Source organism: Lepisma saccharinum, chromosome 15, assembly GCF_977018435.1.
Source record: "Lepisma saccharinum chromosome 15, izLepSacc3.1, whole genome shotgun sequence".
Taxonomy (NCBI): domain Eukaryota; kingdom Metazoa; phylum Arthropoda; class Insecta; order Zygentoma; family Lepismatidae; genus Lepisma; species Lepisma saccharinum.
Window position 1 is genome coordinate 8615444 of NC_139243.1, and position 18426 is coordinate 8633869.

The window sequence follows — 18426 nt, forward strand, 5'->3', positions numbered from 1 at the left end:
TCCATAAAATGCTTTCGTGTAAAGTACCATCTCCTATAAGATTTTTGGAATCATTTACGTAGCATTTATGCTAGCAAAAATGTTAAAGGAAATGCTTTCGTTTAAAGCCGGCGAAACTGGTGTTCCTCAGTATACTCAGGTATTCCAGATGATTTTTCGTTGGGGTCAATAATATTTTATTTGCAGCACACTTTTAGGTAGTCATTGAACAAAGTGAAAAATAAAACTGCATTTTCTCTTCACCACCTCCATCTTTATTTGAACATCAAAAGAATTTGACAACGTCTTTCCATTTATCACAAACATTGGATCTCCAAAAATAAACATTACGTCATTTAGGTAATGAAACCATTTTCTTTCTCTTGTATGTATATACATATATTTATATATCTACTAATATGATAAGCGTACATTGTTTTTTTTTAAGTTGACTTTTACATTTCTTTGTGTATATATATATACTTTTATATATATATTTATGTATATATTTAACACCATTCAACAAGGAAAATATTTCGTTATTCATTCGAGTAAAGATAGTCTGAGGCACAACCATCAACATAGAATTCAGAGATCTCATTTTTGCATACGATTTGTGGGGACCATATCTGATATATGAACAAGCTCTTACAACATTTTTTTTAAGGTTGAGACATTAACATAGCCATACATGCATGTGCACATGTATCCACATCTTAACATTATGTATACATATATATTTATGTATATGAAATCAGAAAAATATAGAGAATACAGTCGTTTCGAAGACATCTTTCTGCATTTTCACATGCGCAAATTCAGACTCTCACACTTTCACAATCAAAACATCAATAAGAAGTTAGAATTGTCATTTGTAAACGATGAAATTTTTTAGAACATTATTCATACAGTAAAGGAGAAATTGAATGATACAATAGTAATAACACAGAAGGGTAATTAGTTATTTTGAAAGTCATAGCTGATTTGTTTTCTATGGACTTGGAACACACAAACTTATTTCGCAACATTTCTAATATTTTAATATGAAGTTTACACAAGCTTCCTTGAAACACATGAATATACTATAAGAGTTAACATTTTATAGCTAATCATATAATAAACCTGCGAAAAAAAACTACATTTGTAGTTGATCTCCTTCTACACGAAATGTTCGTATTTTTGTTAAGTCATGCTTCTTATAATCGAAAACATTTAAAAAATATATGTAATTGCATAATTCACAGACAACGAATACAATAGAGCATTCTCAACATTGACGCTCTGCCGTTAAAAATAGTATTTTGTAACCATTTTAGTGGAACATTCTGAACTTCAAAGAAATTATAGCAATCATCTTGTATATGTCTGAAAGACTCCGTAAAATATTCCCTCAATTTCAACAGAACTACGGTAATGCCTAAAGGTGATATGTATGGGTACATCTTGTATACTGTAATAAATGGATAAATATAAATATTTTCGTAAATATTTCGTGGGGGTTCAAATCTTACGATCATTCGATTGTCAAATTTCATAACTTCTTTGAAACGTACTTCCAACAATGGAATACAAAGTATTTTCAATTACTTGTTTTCTGTCTGTGAATCAATTGCAAAATTATTGTCTGCCTAATGTTTTTATTTTAGATTACTTTTACATCAAAAATTTAAAAATCTTTGTGGTACTTATTCCCAACGTTGAAATTACAAATGAAAATTTGTTTCAAACTTTGCTACAACGATTGATATGAGTTTGCAAAATAATTTGTACTTGTTTACTTTAATACACATTTGATATTTTTCGATGGGGTGTCTTATTTGTTTGCCTGGTGTGGAAGAAGGTTTTCTTGAGCTTGACTACTGATTCTAGACACTATATAGGTAAATATATTTATACACTCATGGCTTGCATCACAGCAACTTTTTACATGTTTAATTGAGTAACTTGTCATTACTTACCTAAGTAATACTATTTTCTTATAGGTAGTTAATGTACACTGGAAAAATGAACGTATGTTTTTGTTCTGTAAAAATTAGCATCATTTTACGGATTCTTAACAAACATTCTTTAAGATGCATGAATATATAATCAATATACAAGTTTTTTAACTTACCTTACAATTAGCAATAAATAAACCACATTGTATATAATCCATGTATGTGAACCACTTAGATAAATATTACAAAATTGTAGCAACGCGTAATTGCAATACAAATAAATACTGCATTTTCAAGAAATTATTTGCGAATTTTTTTCTTGTTTGCATCTGACGTAAAATGCATAGTATTTTAAGGCACGAGCTTGTTATATCCTTATGCGTCTAAACAAAGAAAACTCCAGATTTAAATACTAAATATAGAATGAAAGCTTTGCAACAATGAAGGAGTTTTATATTCACAGAATTTTATGAGATTGTTGATAAAACAATCTTATTCACGATTGTACTTCAGAGTTGTTGGCAGGTACCATCGTTTGTGTAGCAAATGTAATTTTTTAACACTATTTGGATTGTAGTTATATTCACGACTGAACTATGTTTGAATATATTAACAATTCTGATAAGTTGATTGTTAATATAACTCACCTACATTTATTTTGTAATAGACATAAAAACAAGAGCATTTAATTTAAGTCAGGGTGAATAAAAATCATGATTCTTATTTTTTAAAAAAAACATTTTTGATGATTTCTTTGATTTGAATCGATTTTTTGATTTTTTTAAAAAAACTTGCTTAAAATTGCTTGTATGGTTTTTGGGACCACACATACAGATTTCTTTTTTTTTATAGAAAGGCCTTTTCTGGTAAACGGCCCTGTAAAGTATTTGAACCGTTTGATTAAAATAAATAAAAAAAAGTATGTGTAAATGTACATTTATCTGTTTCTGTATATATGGACATACTATGAAAATGTTTGTTGAGTATGTTAATGAAACTATAATAATTTCAGTAACTTTTCTTGCAGTGAAAATAAGATTCTGGGTGTACTATCTAATTGTAACTTAAAATATTTTTTATGAGAGTTTGCAAAATATCAACTGTCATGTTTATTTACAGTTTAATGATAATGACACTATTTTCAGTTTATCATGATTAGTATTTTGTGAATAATTCCTTTTCTACAAAAAATTTATTGAGATTTAAATCAAGAGAAATTTAAGTGTGTTTGCAGTTTACATATTACATTTTCTTTCGCATGAACTTCACCCTATCAGTACATATATTTTGTTTCCTTTCTTAGAGCCTAAAACGACCATTAAACGATAACAAGATTAATGTACGTACTTTCACCAAAGTGATTCTGATATCTACAAAATCCTTATGTACATTATTCTATAAATTCTTTCTTTAAAGTGATTTAAATCAGTGATTTTTCTACAAAATCTTGATTTGAATTGCGATTTAAACCAACTTGATTTAAATTAATTCACCTTGTTTTAAATATTACCTTTGGATAAAAGTTGTTGCAAAGAAATATATATAGGATAAATAAATAAAAAAAAACTTATTGCATGAGCTAACGTAATACTTTTCGCCATTTGAAAGTTTATGAAACCTAAGACAATCATGGTAATATGAATTAAAATGTACACCTAGTTGCATTTATGTATTATAAATCACATTGATCTAATCTAACCTGTGATGATTTCAATATGGGAAATGATTTCTCACTCGTTTATTTCTTTCTAATCTCACTGGGGGACCTTTTCTAAACTAAATATGAATATTTCCGAGAAAACATATTGTGAACAAGTACACCAAAACAGGTCAGTGTAGTCAAGCATTATTTGCACAGAACCGTAATTTTACTCTCCTTAAAATGTAAAATATATTATTTATCTACGCTCAGTTATGTTTGATGACTTTTTTAAAGTGCAATCAATTCCTGTCACTAGTCTAACATTGGATGATGGATGAAACTTTACTAAAAACTTTAGTAAAATTTTGTATATCCAATACTCATAATGTAAACTTTAGTTCAATGACTGGACTCATTTTGCATATCCAGATAGTTCGCTTTAAGAGTTTATCCTTTAAAAAGAAATATCATTACAATTATCTCGTAGATACGATAATTATAGCCAAAGTTATGTTATGAATGTGTATTGGATATATTGACAAGACCAAATTTTACCACGTATTACTATGCATATAAACAATAACAACACATATAAATATATGGATTATGTTAATTAATATTATCCGTTTAATTAGTGTTCCAAGTCCTGCAGGAGAAATCAAAGTTCAGCGTTCTAATCGGCAGGAAGACATTGGATGGTACGGTCCATTAAAAGAGCTGGAACCTATAAACACCTTGTTAGGAATGAAATTGCTACACCACATCAACCATATACAATTTACTACATATCATACATAAAACAACTGATGAAATTCACTATTCTAAGAAAGGCATGAGAAATATGTAGTGTAGGATGCGTTTGTATATCATTGCAATACGGTTCGAAAGGAGATGGATATATACAAAGTACTACCGTATTACTAAGATAATAGGTAATGATATGTGAGGAGAATAAACAATTCATCAGATTGAGGCGTTTTTAGAGAGAATTTAGTATCAACATTTACCAATTACATGCTATATTTGTTACTTCATAAGTATATTTCTATTTTAATATCACTGGGTGTCATCCTCATGCCAAACTACTTTTGTACACGTGTCATATGTACTGATTGATTGTAACAGGTTTTGTAAATACATTCATAATGAGATAATTGTGATAACTTACAACGCAATTTATATACATTTCTTTCATGGTGTATTAGAAAATATTTGAATTGATTAAATTAAGAGAAAAATAAGATATATTTAATGAAAATAGTCAAATTTTCACCTTAAAGTATGTTTCAGTTTGTTGCAACGTTCCTGACTAACTTGAATTTTGAGGAAAACTTTTTGTTAAAAATATGAAAGTATCTTACATATGGCTTGTCGACAATTCCGATCAATCGTTGTTCAGTTCTCTCATCTCTTTACTAAATAAATTCCTAGTTTCCATTCACTTGTCCAATGTTTCTCAAACCTCAATCATGAACTTCGGTTTGTTTCCAAAAGAATATCATATTTTTTTTCAAAATCCTTTTTCTTGTACCACCCACATATATATTTACAACTTTTTTCTTAATTCTTTTCTTCTAGTCCTTGCCTTTAATATTTTTCAAAGTACTTTTCCTCTGACTCTTCTTAAACTGTAATCTCATCTCCAAATCATTTCTCTGCTTCAAAGTCCACTCAGACATACATTGAAACATATACTTATTAATCGGTTTTACATTTCAACCATCCATATCCATTACGTAATATTCCTTAACTATACATATACATTATTTATTCACTTCCCATCTTTCAATAGCATTGACCTATTCAATTCTTGGCTTCATCCCTACAAATGAATTACTAGCTACCAGATACAACATACCAACTTATTCGAACCGTTTGAACGCAAAATCTTCTCTGCAAGCATATATATGCACACATTCAAAAATTCACACAGCCAATACGTATAGAATTTATTTAAAAATTAACCCCTCACACACTGCTGTAGATGAAGGCATATGAGTTTATTTTTCCTCTAAAATTTAACAATAAAACATGTCAATTAACATGTCTAAAAATAGCTGTCTAATTTGGTACGTAAATCTCATCTTCTGGCCATTAAACCAAATGAGTTATAAAAATTCTTATTTCTGACGACGATAATAATAAGAATACATTTACACTATCATCGTTTGTACATCAATATACCATTTTTAAAATTGACACATCTCAGGAAACCTAGAGATGATCCAAATAAATATACCGAAGAATTGTAACAGTTTACAATAAATGTGAATTTTACGAAAATTCTCTTGGCGTTGTATTAATGCAAAATCGTTTCAGTGTTTTGTTTTAAGATATTGAGTTTTTCATCTATCGTGGGTTTTAACTTGATTTCCATTTCACAGACTGAATTACTACGAATAATATGTTTAATTTTGATCTCATTTATGAAGTTGTCAAGATTAATTTACTAGTGGTTTTAGATTGAGAGCAGAACATCCGTCGTTCAGTCATGGTTTTAGACCAATAATATTTGCTTTCTTAAGCCGAATCACAGACGATCTGATAGCTCTAGATTATTAAACTAGCTATGCCTAATTTACTTGCAGACTAAATATCATTCATATTTGTTGCTGTAGCTGTACTGTGCATGAAAGTTCTACGTGTGTAGTTTAAGACTCATACCTGTAATTTAATTATGCAGAAAGTACCAAAATGTGGAGAACGAATTTATCTGAAAAAAATCATTTTATTATATTTTTACAAGACGACAATGTCCTACATATTAGCTTGAAACAGTCACGTTCGTAGCAGCAATCGAATGTATTGTTTTAAAACTGTATTAATAGTACATTTAGCTAATTAACTTAATTAAAGAATTTTCAGAAGTTAGAAAGTGAATTATGATTTAAATATTGTGATGGTTACGGTGATCACAATCCAACTTCCAGGAGTGAATTAAGAAGTACTTTGGTATATGAGATAGTTCTTCAGAGTAAGGCAGTTCTCGTTATAATCTCCTAAATATATTCGTTGGTATTCTGTTGCTATGTTTATGCCTACCGTCGACTATTTTATGGTCTAAAAGTAAAGATTTGGCCACCATCGAGCCCTCTCGAGTGTGGTGTGAGCAAAGTTCTTGAATAAAGATTAACTCAATTTACAGTCATTGGCTTTAAATCTAGCGTGAAACTTTGAAGTAGTCTTTGTACTTAGTAATATGAAGATGGATATTGGATCTATTCTACAGAGTGATCACAAAGTCCCATTAGCTCCTATGTATTACATAGATGTTAGTGAGCACAAAGTCCCATTACCCCCTATGTATTACATAGATGTTAATGAATTGTTGTTTCTTATTGTTGCATTTACTGCCATCACGCCAGCAATGTTGAAGAGAATTTCCCATCCTACATGGCGGAGAATCATACCCTGTTATGAAAACGATGGTGTACAAGTAGAATTGATAACCCTTAGCACCTAACAATAGACCTTTTAATTGACATTAATGGCTTTTTTATTCCTTATCGAGGGGTGACGCTATTGTTAATTAATCAAGCGCCACGTGTCGGGGGTGGAGGAGGAGATGAGTCATCGATGACTCATGCACACGTGTGAGTTTGATTAATTAACAATAGCGTCACCCCTCGATAAGGAATAAAAAAGCCATTAATGTCAATTAAAAGGTCTATTGTTAGGCGCTAAGGGTTATCAATTCTACTTGTACACACAGACACTCTGGACTAAATCATAACGAATAGTCACACTACCTCCGAGTTGTCCTCTGCCATGATCTCACGTTAATACAATGCGACCATCTATGACGATGTGGACACGTGATAGGGGGTAATGGGACTTTGTGATCACTCTGTAGAATAATTTTGAAATGCTATTTCCAGATAAAACCTCTACTTGCTGTGTTTTATGATGGTAGTGTTATAAATACGTTCATATTTTTGAAATGTTGTTGGTATATTTACTTTTAGTAGTACTCATTGTTATTTCCAGTGTATAAACTGAAGCGAACAAAATTCTAATTCAGCAAAAGTGGTTGGCTTCGTTTGTCTTGATTAGGATTCTGCATCTCTATGTCCTTAATGTACGTATTATTCGTCTCGTAAGTAGGGAACATTTGAACTATTTCAAGGACTGATACAAGGTGTACCTTGACTTGTTAACACTACTATGTAACTACGTGAGTTTATCTGACAACAGCGTAATGGACATCTCTTTCTCTTCGTGTTTACGTTGAACTAACTCTCTCAGTCTTATAATGCGTCATAATTAACAATGAAGTTGAATTTTCAACCGTTTGGAAGAATACTATATTGACAAAGTAGTTTATAATATACGAAGTATACAAATTATATCACACTAATTTGGGTGTAATGTTTCCAGCTTTTCATAACTTTTTTCTGAAAATCTAGGCCTCTTTAATATCATCCGATGGTTGCCTAACGCCCAGTGCAAGTGAAAAATATATTTTTTTGTTTTTCCGTGTGACGCTAACTTTCCATGTTTTATCAGACTGTTCCATCAGATGTTGCTTCCGCATTCGTATGCCTTACATTAAAACATACCTCTTATGTGAAAGCCTGTGATTTCATATGATACCGACCTGTCTCGATTTCTAAGCGATCAGCATTTTAATGTGCTTCAATATGTTCATTATATTCACCAGGTAGACAAAAATGTTTAAAAATGATGTTATAATGATGCGCAACACGAACAATCTTTATAATAAAATATAAAAAACTCTAAATATGGAGATGTCCGAACGGAGTCATTAATTTTGAATCAACAATATTGAATTTTTTTGTGAACTAATGGTTAATATGATTTTCCTTCTTTGACGTATTTTAATGTTATTACGAGTATGAAATAAATGTTTACATGAATTGTAAATAAATATGTTATAAATACATATTTGAAGGGAAAGAATATATATACAATTTATGTTTAGAATCAATGGATTAGCACCAGATGCTACAATTCATGGTGAATCTGACAATAAAATTGTGCCAATACCACTGACTAGATGACTATCTTTGAATTGGGATTATGACTAGATTTTTAACATCTTAGGAACAACTCATGATATAACCATATTAACGCGCAAGTATAGTCTCCTAACTTGATGAATGCTTGTGAATCATGACGTGATAAATGTACGGAATATTCTTGATAATAATACGCAGCTTCCACCAGACACTATAATGCTAAGTTGAGCTTGATACTCTTCTGCCATCCAGATATATCAATCGTTCATTTTGAAACAAAATACCATTATATCGGGTCAATACTATTATACACTACTCTTCGGAAATATATCTTACGCCACGTGGAAGAAATAGGAATGCGGAAAAGTCTACAAGTACAAAATACATTACCATGAATAACATTAAGTTCTCCTTCGACGTGACAACGCTGCCCAGCCACTGTACATCTTAGGCCTATCACGAATCCAGCGTTATCCGTGACTGAACTCTATTAGTTTACGGAAACTCCCTCAAAAAATAGTGACGCACTGTTCACACACACGCACTCGCACACGCACAAACACACTAGAAGACGCTTGCAGGAGATGATTCTTCATAAAAACTCTTGTCCTCGTCGAACATGGCTGCCGGCATAATTTTGGCATCAGTGGGGACAGCTGCTGCCATCTCTGGTTCGGTGTGATCGTTAGAGGCAGCGTCGTCATCTTCGTCGTCGTTCGTTTCCATGAGCGCGTACGGCTTCTCTTCGCCTCGCATGTCGCAGATAACGTTTGTCAGCGCCATGATATAGTTCTTTGCGAGGGTCAGAGTTTCAATTTTGGAGAGCCTGCGCTCTTTTTTCACATGTGGAATCACTTCTCGGAGAGACTGGAACGAAAGAAAACAAGAATCGGACTATGAAAATTACAGCAATTTAAGCCTCTTGTAACAAATTTGCAAGCTAACTGACTAAGAGCCAATATTTCAACGTGCAGATAAAATGAGGAAACACGTAGTTCATTTTAAACATATGTACAGTGGCATCCATGAGTATTGCTGTGCAAATTGTCCATCACTATGTTCGTGCACCTTATTTGACCCAATAAGAGCTTCAAGAATTAAAAGAAAACTCAAAACAAGCTGTTGACAACTTCTGCATCAGCATACATAAAAATCCATCGCTTAAAAACACATAGGATGTCAGAGAAAAATTAATGAAAATAGTCATGGACAATTTGCACGGTAATACTAATGGATCCCACTGTACCTGGTGGCCAGAATTAAAGTTACCCAACTCAGAACCCTCTGTAGCTTGTTTGAGGCATCATAGAACTCTGAAATTTGGTGAATCCACTATGCAAACCATGGGGAAGAGGATGGCGGGGAAAAAAATTCAATTCACCGCCACCAGTTTGAAATGTGGCGCTGTACTTCCATGATGGGTTGTAATATTGACGTAAACTGCTCCAATTGGTTATGGATTTGCCTTTACCTTGCAATCTTGCAATATTCTTTTCGGCTAAAGAATATCAACACCAATATACTATACAATATGAAAAATTTGTGGATATAATAACTCAAGTTATGGATTATGCCTGTCCCCGACTGAAACCGCAATATGATCGAAATTTTCCTAAAATAGATTGGTGGAATGAAGAATGTTTTCAAGCAAAAAGGAAGCGATTACAAGCATTGAAACAATTTGTAAGTGCTCCTTCACCTGCAACTTTGATAAATTTAAAACGAGCTACTGCAAAATCTAGAAAAGTATATATAAAGGCTAAGAGATTTTCATGGCAAAAATATTGCGAAGAAATAAACCCTAACACAAAATTAGACGTTATATGGCGCAAGTTCAGATCACTTAGAAAAGCACATGTAAGTCGGACTTTACCTTTGTCCACCGAATGGAAAACCGATTTTATTAATAAAGTCATTCCTACACCCTTTACATCAGCCTGTGAACCTCCTAATATATTCTACACGTTCTCATCTACATCAAAATACTCAAAGGGGTTCACATCCTCTATCACTGTAAATGAAATTCATGAAATTCTTCAAGGGTCTAAAGATTCTGCTCCTGGCATTGATGGAATTACATATTCTATGGTACCAAATCTTCCACAGAATGCACTAAGCATGTTATGTAAAATTTTCAATCAAATATTCCTATCGGGTAAAATTCCCGTTGCATGGACCTCTCAAATTATTATGCCAATTCTAAAACCAGGAAAAAACCCTTCGTTGGGTCAGTCATATCGCCCAATAGCTCTTAGTTCCGTATTGGCAAAAATTTTCGAGAAGCTTTTATTAAATAGATTAGAGTGGTTTATGGAAGGTCAAAAGGTATTTTCTCCCAGACAAATGGGATTTCGTAAAGGTTATGGAACCCAGGATGCATTAGTAACATTATCTTCTCATATTTATAGCGTTATTAAAAGAAACCAATCAGTACTTTCAGCCTTTATTGATATTCAAAGTGCATACGATAACGTAGATATTACTGTTCTATTGAGACAACTTCAATTACTAAAAGTGCCACATTTTATACTCATATTGACATGGAAATTGTTATCTAAAAGACAACTTTATTTTCATTTTGGTTCAGAAATGGTAGGTCCAATATATATTGGACAAGGACTACCACAGGGAAGTCCTCTTAGCCCATTATTATTTAATGTTTATTTATCAGATATTAAAACAATAATAGATTCCCCATTTCAGTTTCTACAATATGCTGATGATCTATGTATATATTTAGACTCAAACAATCACTTGAAAGATTTTTCAATGTTTGAAGATAAATTAATAGAATTTAACCAATGGTTAAAGCCGAAAAAAATATCAATATCTTTAGAAAAGTCCAAAATAGTAGTATTTAAGCATAAGGGTCTTCAAAATATTTTCAACATTATTCCTAGGAGATTACAAATTCCAATTGTTTCACAAGTAAAATATCTAGGTGTATACTTCGATGCATCATTATCATGGCAGTATCAAATAAATATGATGAAAAATAGATCCGATAAAATATTTCATTTATTTAAAGCTATGGCGAATACCAAATGGGGAGCACATCCTACCAGCATGCTTATGTTTTATAAGAATTATTATCGAGCAGTATTAGATTATGGATTAATGGTCTTGTGTAATCTTCCAGTAACAAAACTTTCTCCACTAGAAGTGCAGCAACGAAAAATCCTAAAAAGATGTTTGGGATTAATGAACAGTATTCCTAATGTAGTGGTATATATGGAGTCAGTAGAATGTTCGGTTTCTGTGAGGATAAAGTTAATCGCAATAAAAATGTTATTTAAAATACAACATTCACCATGGCATCCATTCAATGATGTTTTATTAAATCTTTTAGAGCTGCATGATTCAGGAATAACCAATGATAAATCAGCTACGCTTTGGGTACAACTATTTAGTAAATATCACCACGAATGTAGTCAAGTACTCATAGCAAGAACATTGCCAGTATACTCGTTAGAATTTCCCACACAACCAACTCAAAATATATATTTCCCGAAATATAATCATTCAGCTCAGTTTAGAGAATCTTGGGAAGACTTTTATCACATATATACAGATGGGTCTAAAACTGAAAGTGGAGTAGGAGCAGCTCTTTATGATACTGAAAGAAATATATCAAAAATGTTTAGGTTACCAGTGGAGGCATCCATATTTACAGCAGAAATATATGCGGTATATCAAGCTTTGATTTATATTGGTACAGTTCCTGAACAGAAATTTCTAATACTACCGTAGTTGATTCGCAAAGTGTTTTACAAGCAATACAATCTAATTATAAAAAAAATATTTAAAATATCAACATATGTCATCAATTCGTGCAACTAATAGCTTAATAAGCAATGGAAAAGTAGTTCATTATGTGTGGGTAAAATCACACATTAATATATACGGAAATGAACAAGCAGACAGATATGCAAAACAAGCTGCTCAGATGAATGAAACAATCCAGTTATCATTGCATTACACAGATCTTTTGCCGAGGGTTAAGAAGAAAATTTTTGAAGAATGGAACTTATGGTGTAATAATGCATTAGAAAGTGTTGGTGAAAGTTATCGTCCTTATGTTGATTATACTAGGAAAAAACCTTGGTTTTATAATTGTAAAGGTTCAAGAAATTCAATTGTTTTAATAAATAGACTAAGAAGTGGTCACGCGAGAACATATCATCATTTATTTAAAATACACATTTTAAAATCTCCGAATTGTGACTGTGGTGATTTAAGGGGTGATGCTCATCATATTATTTTGGAATGTCCAATTCACTCAGAGAGAAGAAAGACTTTATACAAAACGTTGTCAAAAATTAATGTTCCTTTCCCCATTAATATGACTTCAATGTTGTATGTTCCAGATGTTAGAATTGGATATGTTATACTTACTTTTTTGAGAAAAGCTGATATAAAATTATAATATATTTCTGTTACTGACTGAGTTAATGTAGTTATATAAAATTGTATTTAAGAGCGTTTATGAACTTTGTGTGCAAAACTTATATTAAAAATGTATCTTATGTACTTTATAATGTATGCTGGGCATAAACAGCCAACTGTAAAGCTGTAAGTCCAATAAACCTTGTTGAGTTGATTACTTGTTTCACAGATTTCCAAATACCTACGTAACTTGACGTCACAACCGTTGCACTTGTACGTCAGCAAGACAAATTATGTAAAATATTAATCGTGCCACCCGATCCGAATGGAATCTCTGAAAAGAGGAGCTAATTTCCAAGATTTTGCAAACCGTTTCCGGTGGCTGTTTGAACACGCTAAACTTAGACCTCGACCGACAAGCGCATAAAGGGAGCTGTCGTATTACATTTCCTTTAATTCGTAGTTTCGGTCTCGATTCACAGAGGGCGGGAATGGCGGATGAAGCGAGGCGACGCGACGCGACGAAGCAAAATGAAGTTGACGGCTCTGGAGGCGCTGAAAGGACAAAGCACAAAGCAACGGAGGGTTTTTGAAGAGAATGAAGTGAAAGGCAATTAAGGATTGAAAGCGGGACGGGGTGAAAGAAAACCGAGGAAATGCTGAAAGATCGACAAGGTAACTGGTTTACCGTGGGTGCAGAGGATCAGCGCGACAAAGGAAACTTCCTTCAGTGACGTTGCAAGAAAGTAGCATTAGTGAGATATTTTTTCTTTCACCAAGCCTCGCGCAAGGGTTCGTGTAAGCAACAAACTATTCCCTTCCAGGGCTTTATGTGTCACGCAGAGCAAATCATTTAAATAAAGAACCTCTCACAGAGGCTAGAGTGGCAACAACTCTCAGTTTTGATATTGCTTCCTGAATTCCGCGTGACTGGCCATCATGAGATCTCGGTTTGAATAATCGAGAAGCTAGTACTATAACTGATACCATTATCTAAGCTCATCAAAATTTTGAAAGAAACAACACCTTCTTTCACTTCTCTTGTATTGTGGAAAATTCAGTTGAATATAATCGACTTTAGGATTCAATTTAATTTAAAATGCTTCAAATATTTTATTGTCTTTTGCTCATTAATTGAATATACAACGATGCCAGAGTTCCAGGTTTCAAATCTCGGCCTTGTCATGGATGTTATTTGTGAGTATCATCACTCATCCTCATCTTCGCGATCAGCCAAAAGTATCAGAAAAGCGAACTAAAATAAACCAAATTAATGATTAATGTTTGGGAGTAACAGTTACAATTTTGAAAAATCCTAACTGCAACTGGTTACTTTTAAAAGTAGCTATAATTGTAACAGAGATACTTTTTGCAAAAGAAATAACATTATCAACAGTTATTTTTAAAGTTACTTTACGATACTTAAATTGTTAACTTGGAAAAAGAGCTAAATTTGGCAACTCTATATCCAGCCATGTCTTCTCTGGATGATAAGGTGAAACATTTCCGCATACTCGACTAAGGCGGAAGCTAGGCTTCCTTGCACGCTCTTTTGTAATTAATTTCTAATTGCACTTGAAGATTTCAGTGTTTTCTTCCATATTTTTTTTTGTTTTGATAATAATATGTGAATATTTATATTATGTACCAGAGGCAAAGTCCACATGAGTCTTCATATATTTATTGCAAGAGAATTAATTTACAGCAGAAAGTGACTCAGTTGCTTAACTTTCCGAACCCTGACAATTATGCAGAAAGATGGAAGGAATGCATCAGAAAGATTGATGAATATTCACAGATATTTGAAATTATGAAAACGTAACTAATATGTATGCCAAATTATCTAGAATTTAATTTTGTATTTTCAAAATGGAATGTATTAAGAATTTTCCTCCCTGCTGCATATTTTCGACAGAAGCTGCTGGACTATACCTATTAGCATAGACAGGGCCGATTTCTTAAAAGGAGGAGGATCGAAACTGTTCAACATTTTTTTGTAAAATTATGAATAGGTAGATAGAGCACAATAATTATATTGTCCTATTTTCTTCGGTAAAATGGAGTCCAAAAGGCAGAGGGGGTTATGACTCTCATATCCCTCTTATATGCCTATACTTATTAGTATGGAAATAGAAAAGACGAGGAAATAAAGAAGAAATAAATATAGAAATAAAGAAATGATGATAGATAATTGATAAAATAGATACGAAAGAACGAAGAGATAGAGAAATAGAGAAAGGATGATAGATAAATGAAGCGGAAAAGACATACGAACGAAATACAAAAGATAAACAACATTTTGAAAGAGAATCAATAGGCAATATTATGAGTCAGATAGTGAGAAGAAAGGTGAACATCTATTAAGAAATAAGAAAATATGAAAATGTAAGAAAGAGGGAAAATTACAAAGAAAGTTGTAAGGAGAAGAATATAAGAAAAGTAGGAAATACATGTGCGACTGACTGACTAATTTGTATATTATAAAACCAATAAGTTGCTGACCAAGGCAGTTTATTAAGGTAAAAACACTTAACACGTAACGTTTCGACCCTGTATCAGGGTCTTCCTCAGACGAAGAACTAAACTAAAATGATGAAATAAACTACACACAGAAAGATTACATACACATAGCAGGGTCACAAGCCACACAACAACAAATCAAGTTGACAGTCCTTATCTAGGAAGATTTCTACAAAGGAATTAAACATATCACCTCCTGACAGTTGTTGACTAATGGGTCTACTACACTGACAGGTGATTGGCAGGTCAAGATCAGCAAGAGTCTAAGAACCACCTGCTCACCACTCCCCCACCCCTCCTGCCATTCTGGTTATGGGTGAATACCTCCTCCTCTGGTCTTCTTCTTTTCTCTTATTTCTTCCTTCTTCATACTTCTTTTTTCTTCATTCCTTTTCTTCATCCTTTCAACTTTCTCTAACACACTCTTCCATTCCTTGTTTATCTTGAGCCCTCCATTCCAATTCATGATGTCTTCTCCTTTCTTTTCTATTTCTTTGGCCTCCTTCCATTTTCTCACTAGTTCTCTCTTCTCTTTTCCTATTCGCCTAGCCGAATCCCATTCAACTTCATGTCCTGTTTCTCTAGTGTGTTTGAATATGGCATTCCTGTCTCTCATCAATCTCACATCATCCATGTGTTGCTTTAACCTGTCTTTAAGTCTCTTCTTCGTTTCCCCTATATATACACTTTCACATCCTCTGCACTTCACCTCGTAGATAACCCCTTCCTCTTCCTCCTCTCTCTTTTCTTCATTCTTCTTGCTGGCTATACTTAAAATAGTGCGTCCTCCCTTCCTGTAAGTTCTTATACCCACTTTCCTCAGCACTTTGCATATCTTCTCTGTGGCATCGCCCATACTTCTTATACCAAACCATCTCTCTTTTTCTTTTTCTTCCTTCTCTTCCAGTCCTCTCTCTTTTATCTCTTTCCTTCTTCTGTTGATGTTGTGTCTGTCTTTCTTTTCATAGCCATTCTCTTCTAGTTGTTCCCACAGGCTATTAATCTTGGTTTCTTCTTCCCCTTTCTCTGTGCATATCTTCTTTATTCGGTCTTCCATATTCCTTATAAAATTACGTTTAGTTCCATCACCCACATCACTTCTTTTGTGGCAGAACACTCCTGCCGAACACTTCTTTTGATACCATGTAGCCACTATCCCCATTCCTCTCTTCTTTTTCATCTCAATATCCAAGAAATTTAATGTTCCTTCCTGTTCCGTTTCGAGCTCAAGGAATATCCCTGCTTTCTCATCTTCTACATCTTTAACAAGCTTACTCAGCTGCCTTTTTGTTCCTTTCCATATCCCAAAACAATCGTCCACATATCTACAAAATAGACTTAACTTATCTCCTCCTTTCACTATCACTTCCTTCTCCCATTCATTCATAACTAATTCCGCCAGCACAGGGCTCAAGCAAGAGCCTATATTTAGACCTTCACTAATCTTGATGATCTTGATGATTTTACTCCCCACTCTGCTGTAGCTATTGTCCCACATGGTTTCCAGCGCTTGTACCACTCTCTCACTATCCCATTCTCCTATAATGCTTTTCCCAACTTTAGCCTAGACGTGAGAAGCATGTTCCCGAGCATCAAAAGGGGACACGTAGTGGATATAGTGAGGAAAAAAGTTGGGAAAAGCATTATAGGAGAATGGGATAGTGAGAGAGTGGTACAAGCGCTGGAAACCATGTGGGACAATAGCTACAGCAGAGTGGGGAGTAAAATCATCAAGATCATCAAGATTAGTGAAGGTCTAAATATAGGCTCTTGCTTGAGCCCTGTGCTGGCGGAATTAGTTATGAATGAATGGGAGAAGGAAGTGATAGTGAAAGGAGGAGATAAGTTAAGTCTATTTTGTAGATATGTGGACGATTGTTTTGGGATATGGAAAGGAACAAAAAGGCAGCTGAGTAAGCTTGTTAAAGATGTAGAAGATGAGGAAAGCAGGGATATTCCTTGAGCTCGAAACGGAACAGGAAGGAACATTAAATTTCTTGGATATTGAGATGAAAAAGAAGAGAGGAATGGGGATAGTGGCTACATGGTATCAAAAGAAGTGTTCGGCAGGAGTGTTCTGCCACAAAAGAAGTGATGTGGGTGATGGAACTAAACGTAATTTTATAAGGAATATGGAAGACCGAATAAAGAAGATATGCACAGAGAAAGGGGAAGAAGAAACCAAGATTAATAGCCTGTGGGAACAACTAGAAGAGAATGGCTATGAAAAGAAAGACAGACACAACATCAACAGAAGAAGGAAAGAGATAAAAGAGAGAGGACTGGAAGAGAAGGAAGAAAAAGAAAAAGAGAGATGGTTTGGTATAAGAAGTATGGGCGATGCCACAGAGAAGATATGCAAAGTGCTGAGGAAAGTGGGTATAAGAACTTACAGGAAGGGAGGACGCACTATTTTAAGTATAGCCAGCAAGAAGAATGAAGAAAAGAGAGAGGAGGAAGAGGAAGGGGTTATCTACGAGGTGAAGTGCAGAGGATGTGAAAGTGTATATATAGGGGAAACGAAGAAGAGACTTAAAGACAGGTTAAAGCAACACATGGATGATGTGAGATTGAAGAGAGACAGGAATGCCATATTCAAACACACTAGAGAAACAGGACATGAAGTTGAATGGGATTCGGCTAGGCGAATAGGAAAAGAGAAGAGAGAACTAGTGAGAAAATGGAAGGAGGCCAAAGAAATAGAAAAGAAAGGAGAAGACATCATGAATTGGAATGGAGGGCTCAAGATAAACAAGGAATGGAAGAGTGTGTTAGAGAAAGTTGAAAGGATGAAGAAAAGGAATGAAGAAAAAAGAAGTATGAAGAAGGAAGAAAGAAGAGAAAAGAAGAAGACCAGAGGAGGAGGTATTCACCCATAACCAGAAAGGCAGGAGGGGTGGGGGAGTGGGTGAGCAGGTGGTTCTTAGACTCTTGCTGATCTTGACCTGCCAATCACCTGTCAGTGTAGTAGACCCATTAGTCA

The 18426-nt window shown here is 33.7% G+C and overlaps 1 protein-coding gene across 2 annotated transcripts in view; it reads right to left on the minus strand.

Annotated features, from left to right (window-relative positions):
* Positions 1-231: 231 nt before the first annotated feature.
* The window catches only part of LOC145999564 (protein dimmed-like), a 417569-nt gene continuing 399374 nt past the window's right edge, over positions 232-18426 (minus strand). The window contains exons 4-5 of one of the 2 annotated variants that reach the window (XR_014443416.1): positions 6855-9404; positions 232-6809 (exon numbers count right to left, since the gene is read on the minus strand). Coding sequence is in view for 1 of the 2 variants with exons in the window: in XM_083136576.1 (XP_082992702.1) it covers positions 9102-9404 (303 nt within the window). In the remaining variant the exon portion in view is untranslated. Of the gene's footprint in view, positions 9405-18426 lie in introns of both variants that reach the window. The other variant, XM_083136576.1, reaches the window with a different exon arrangement.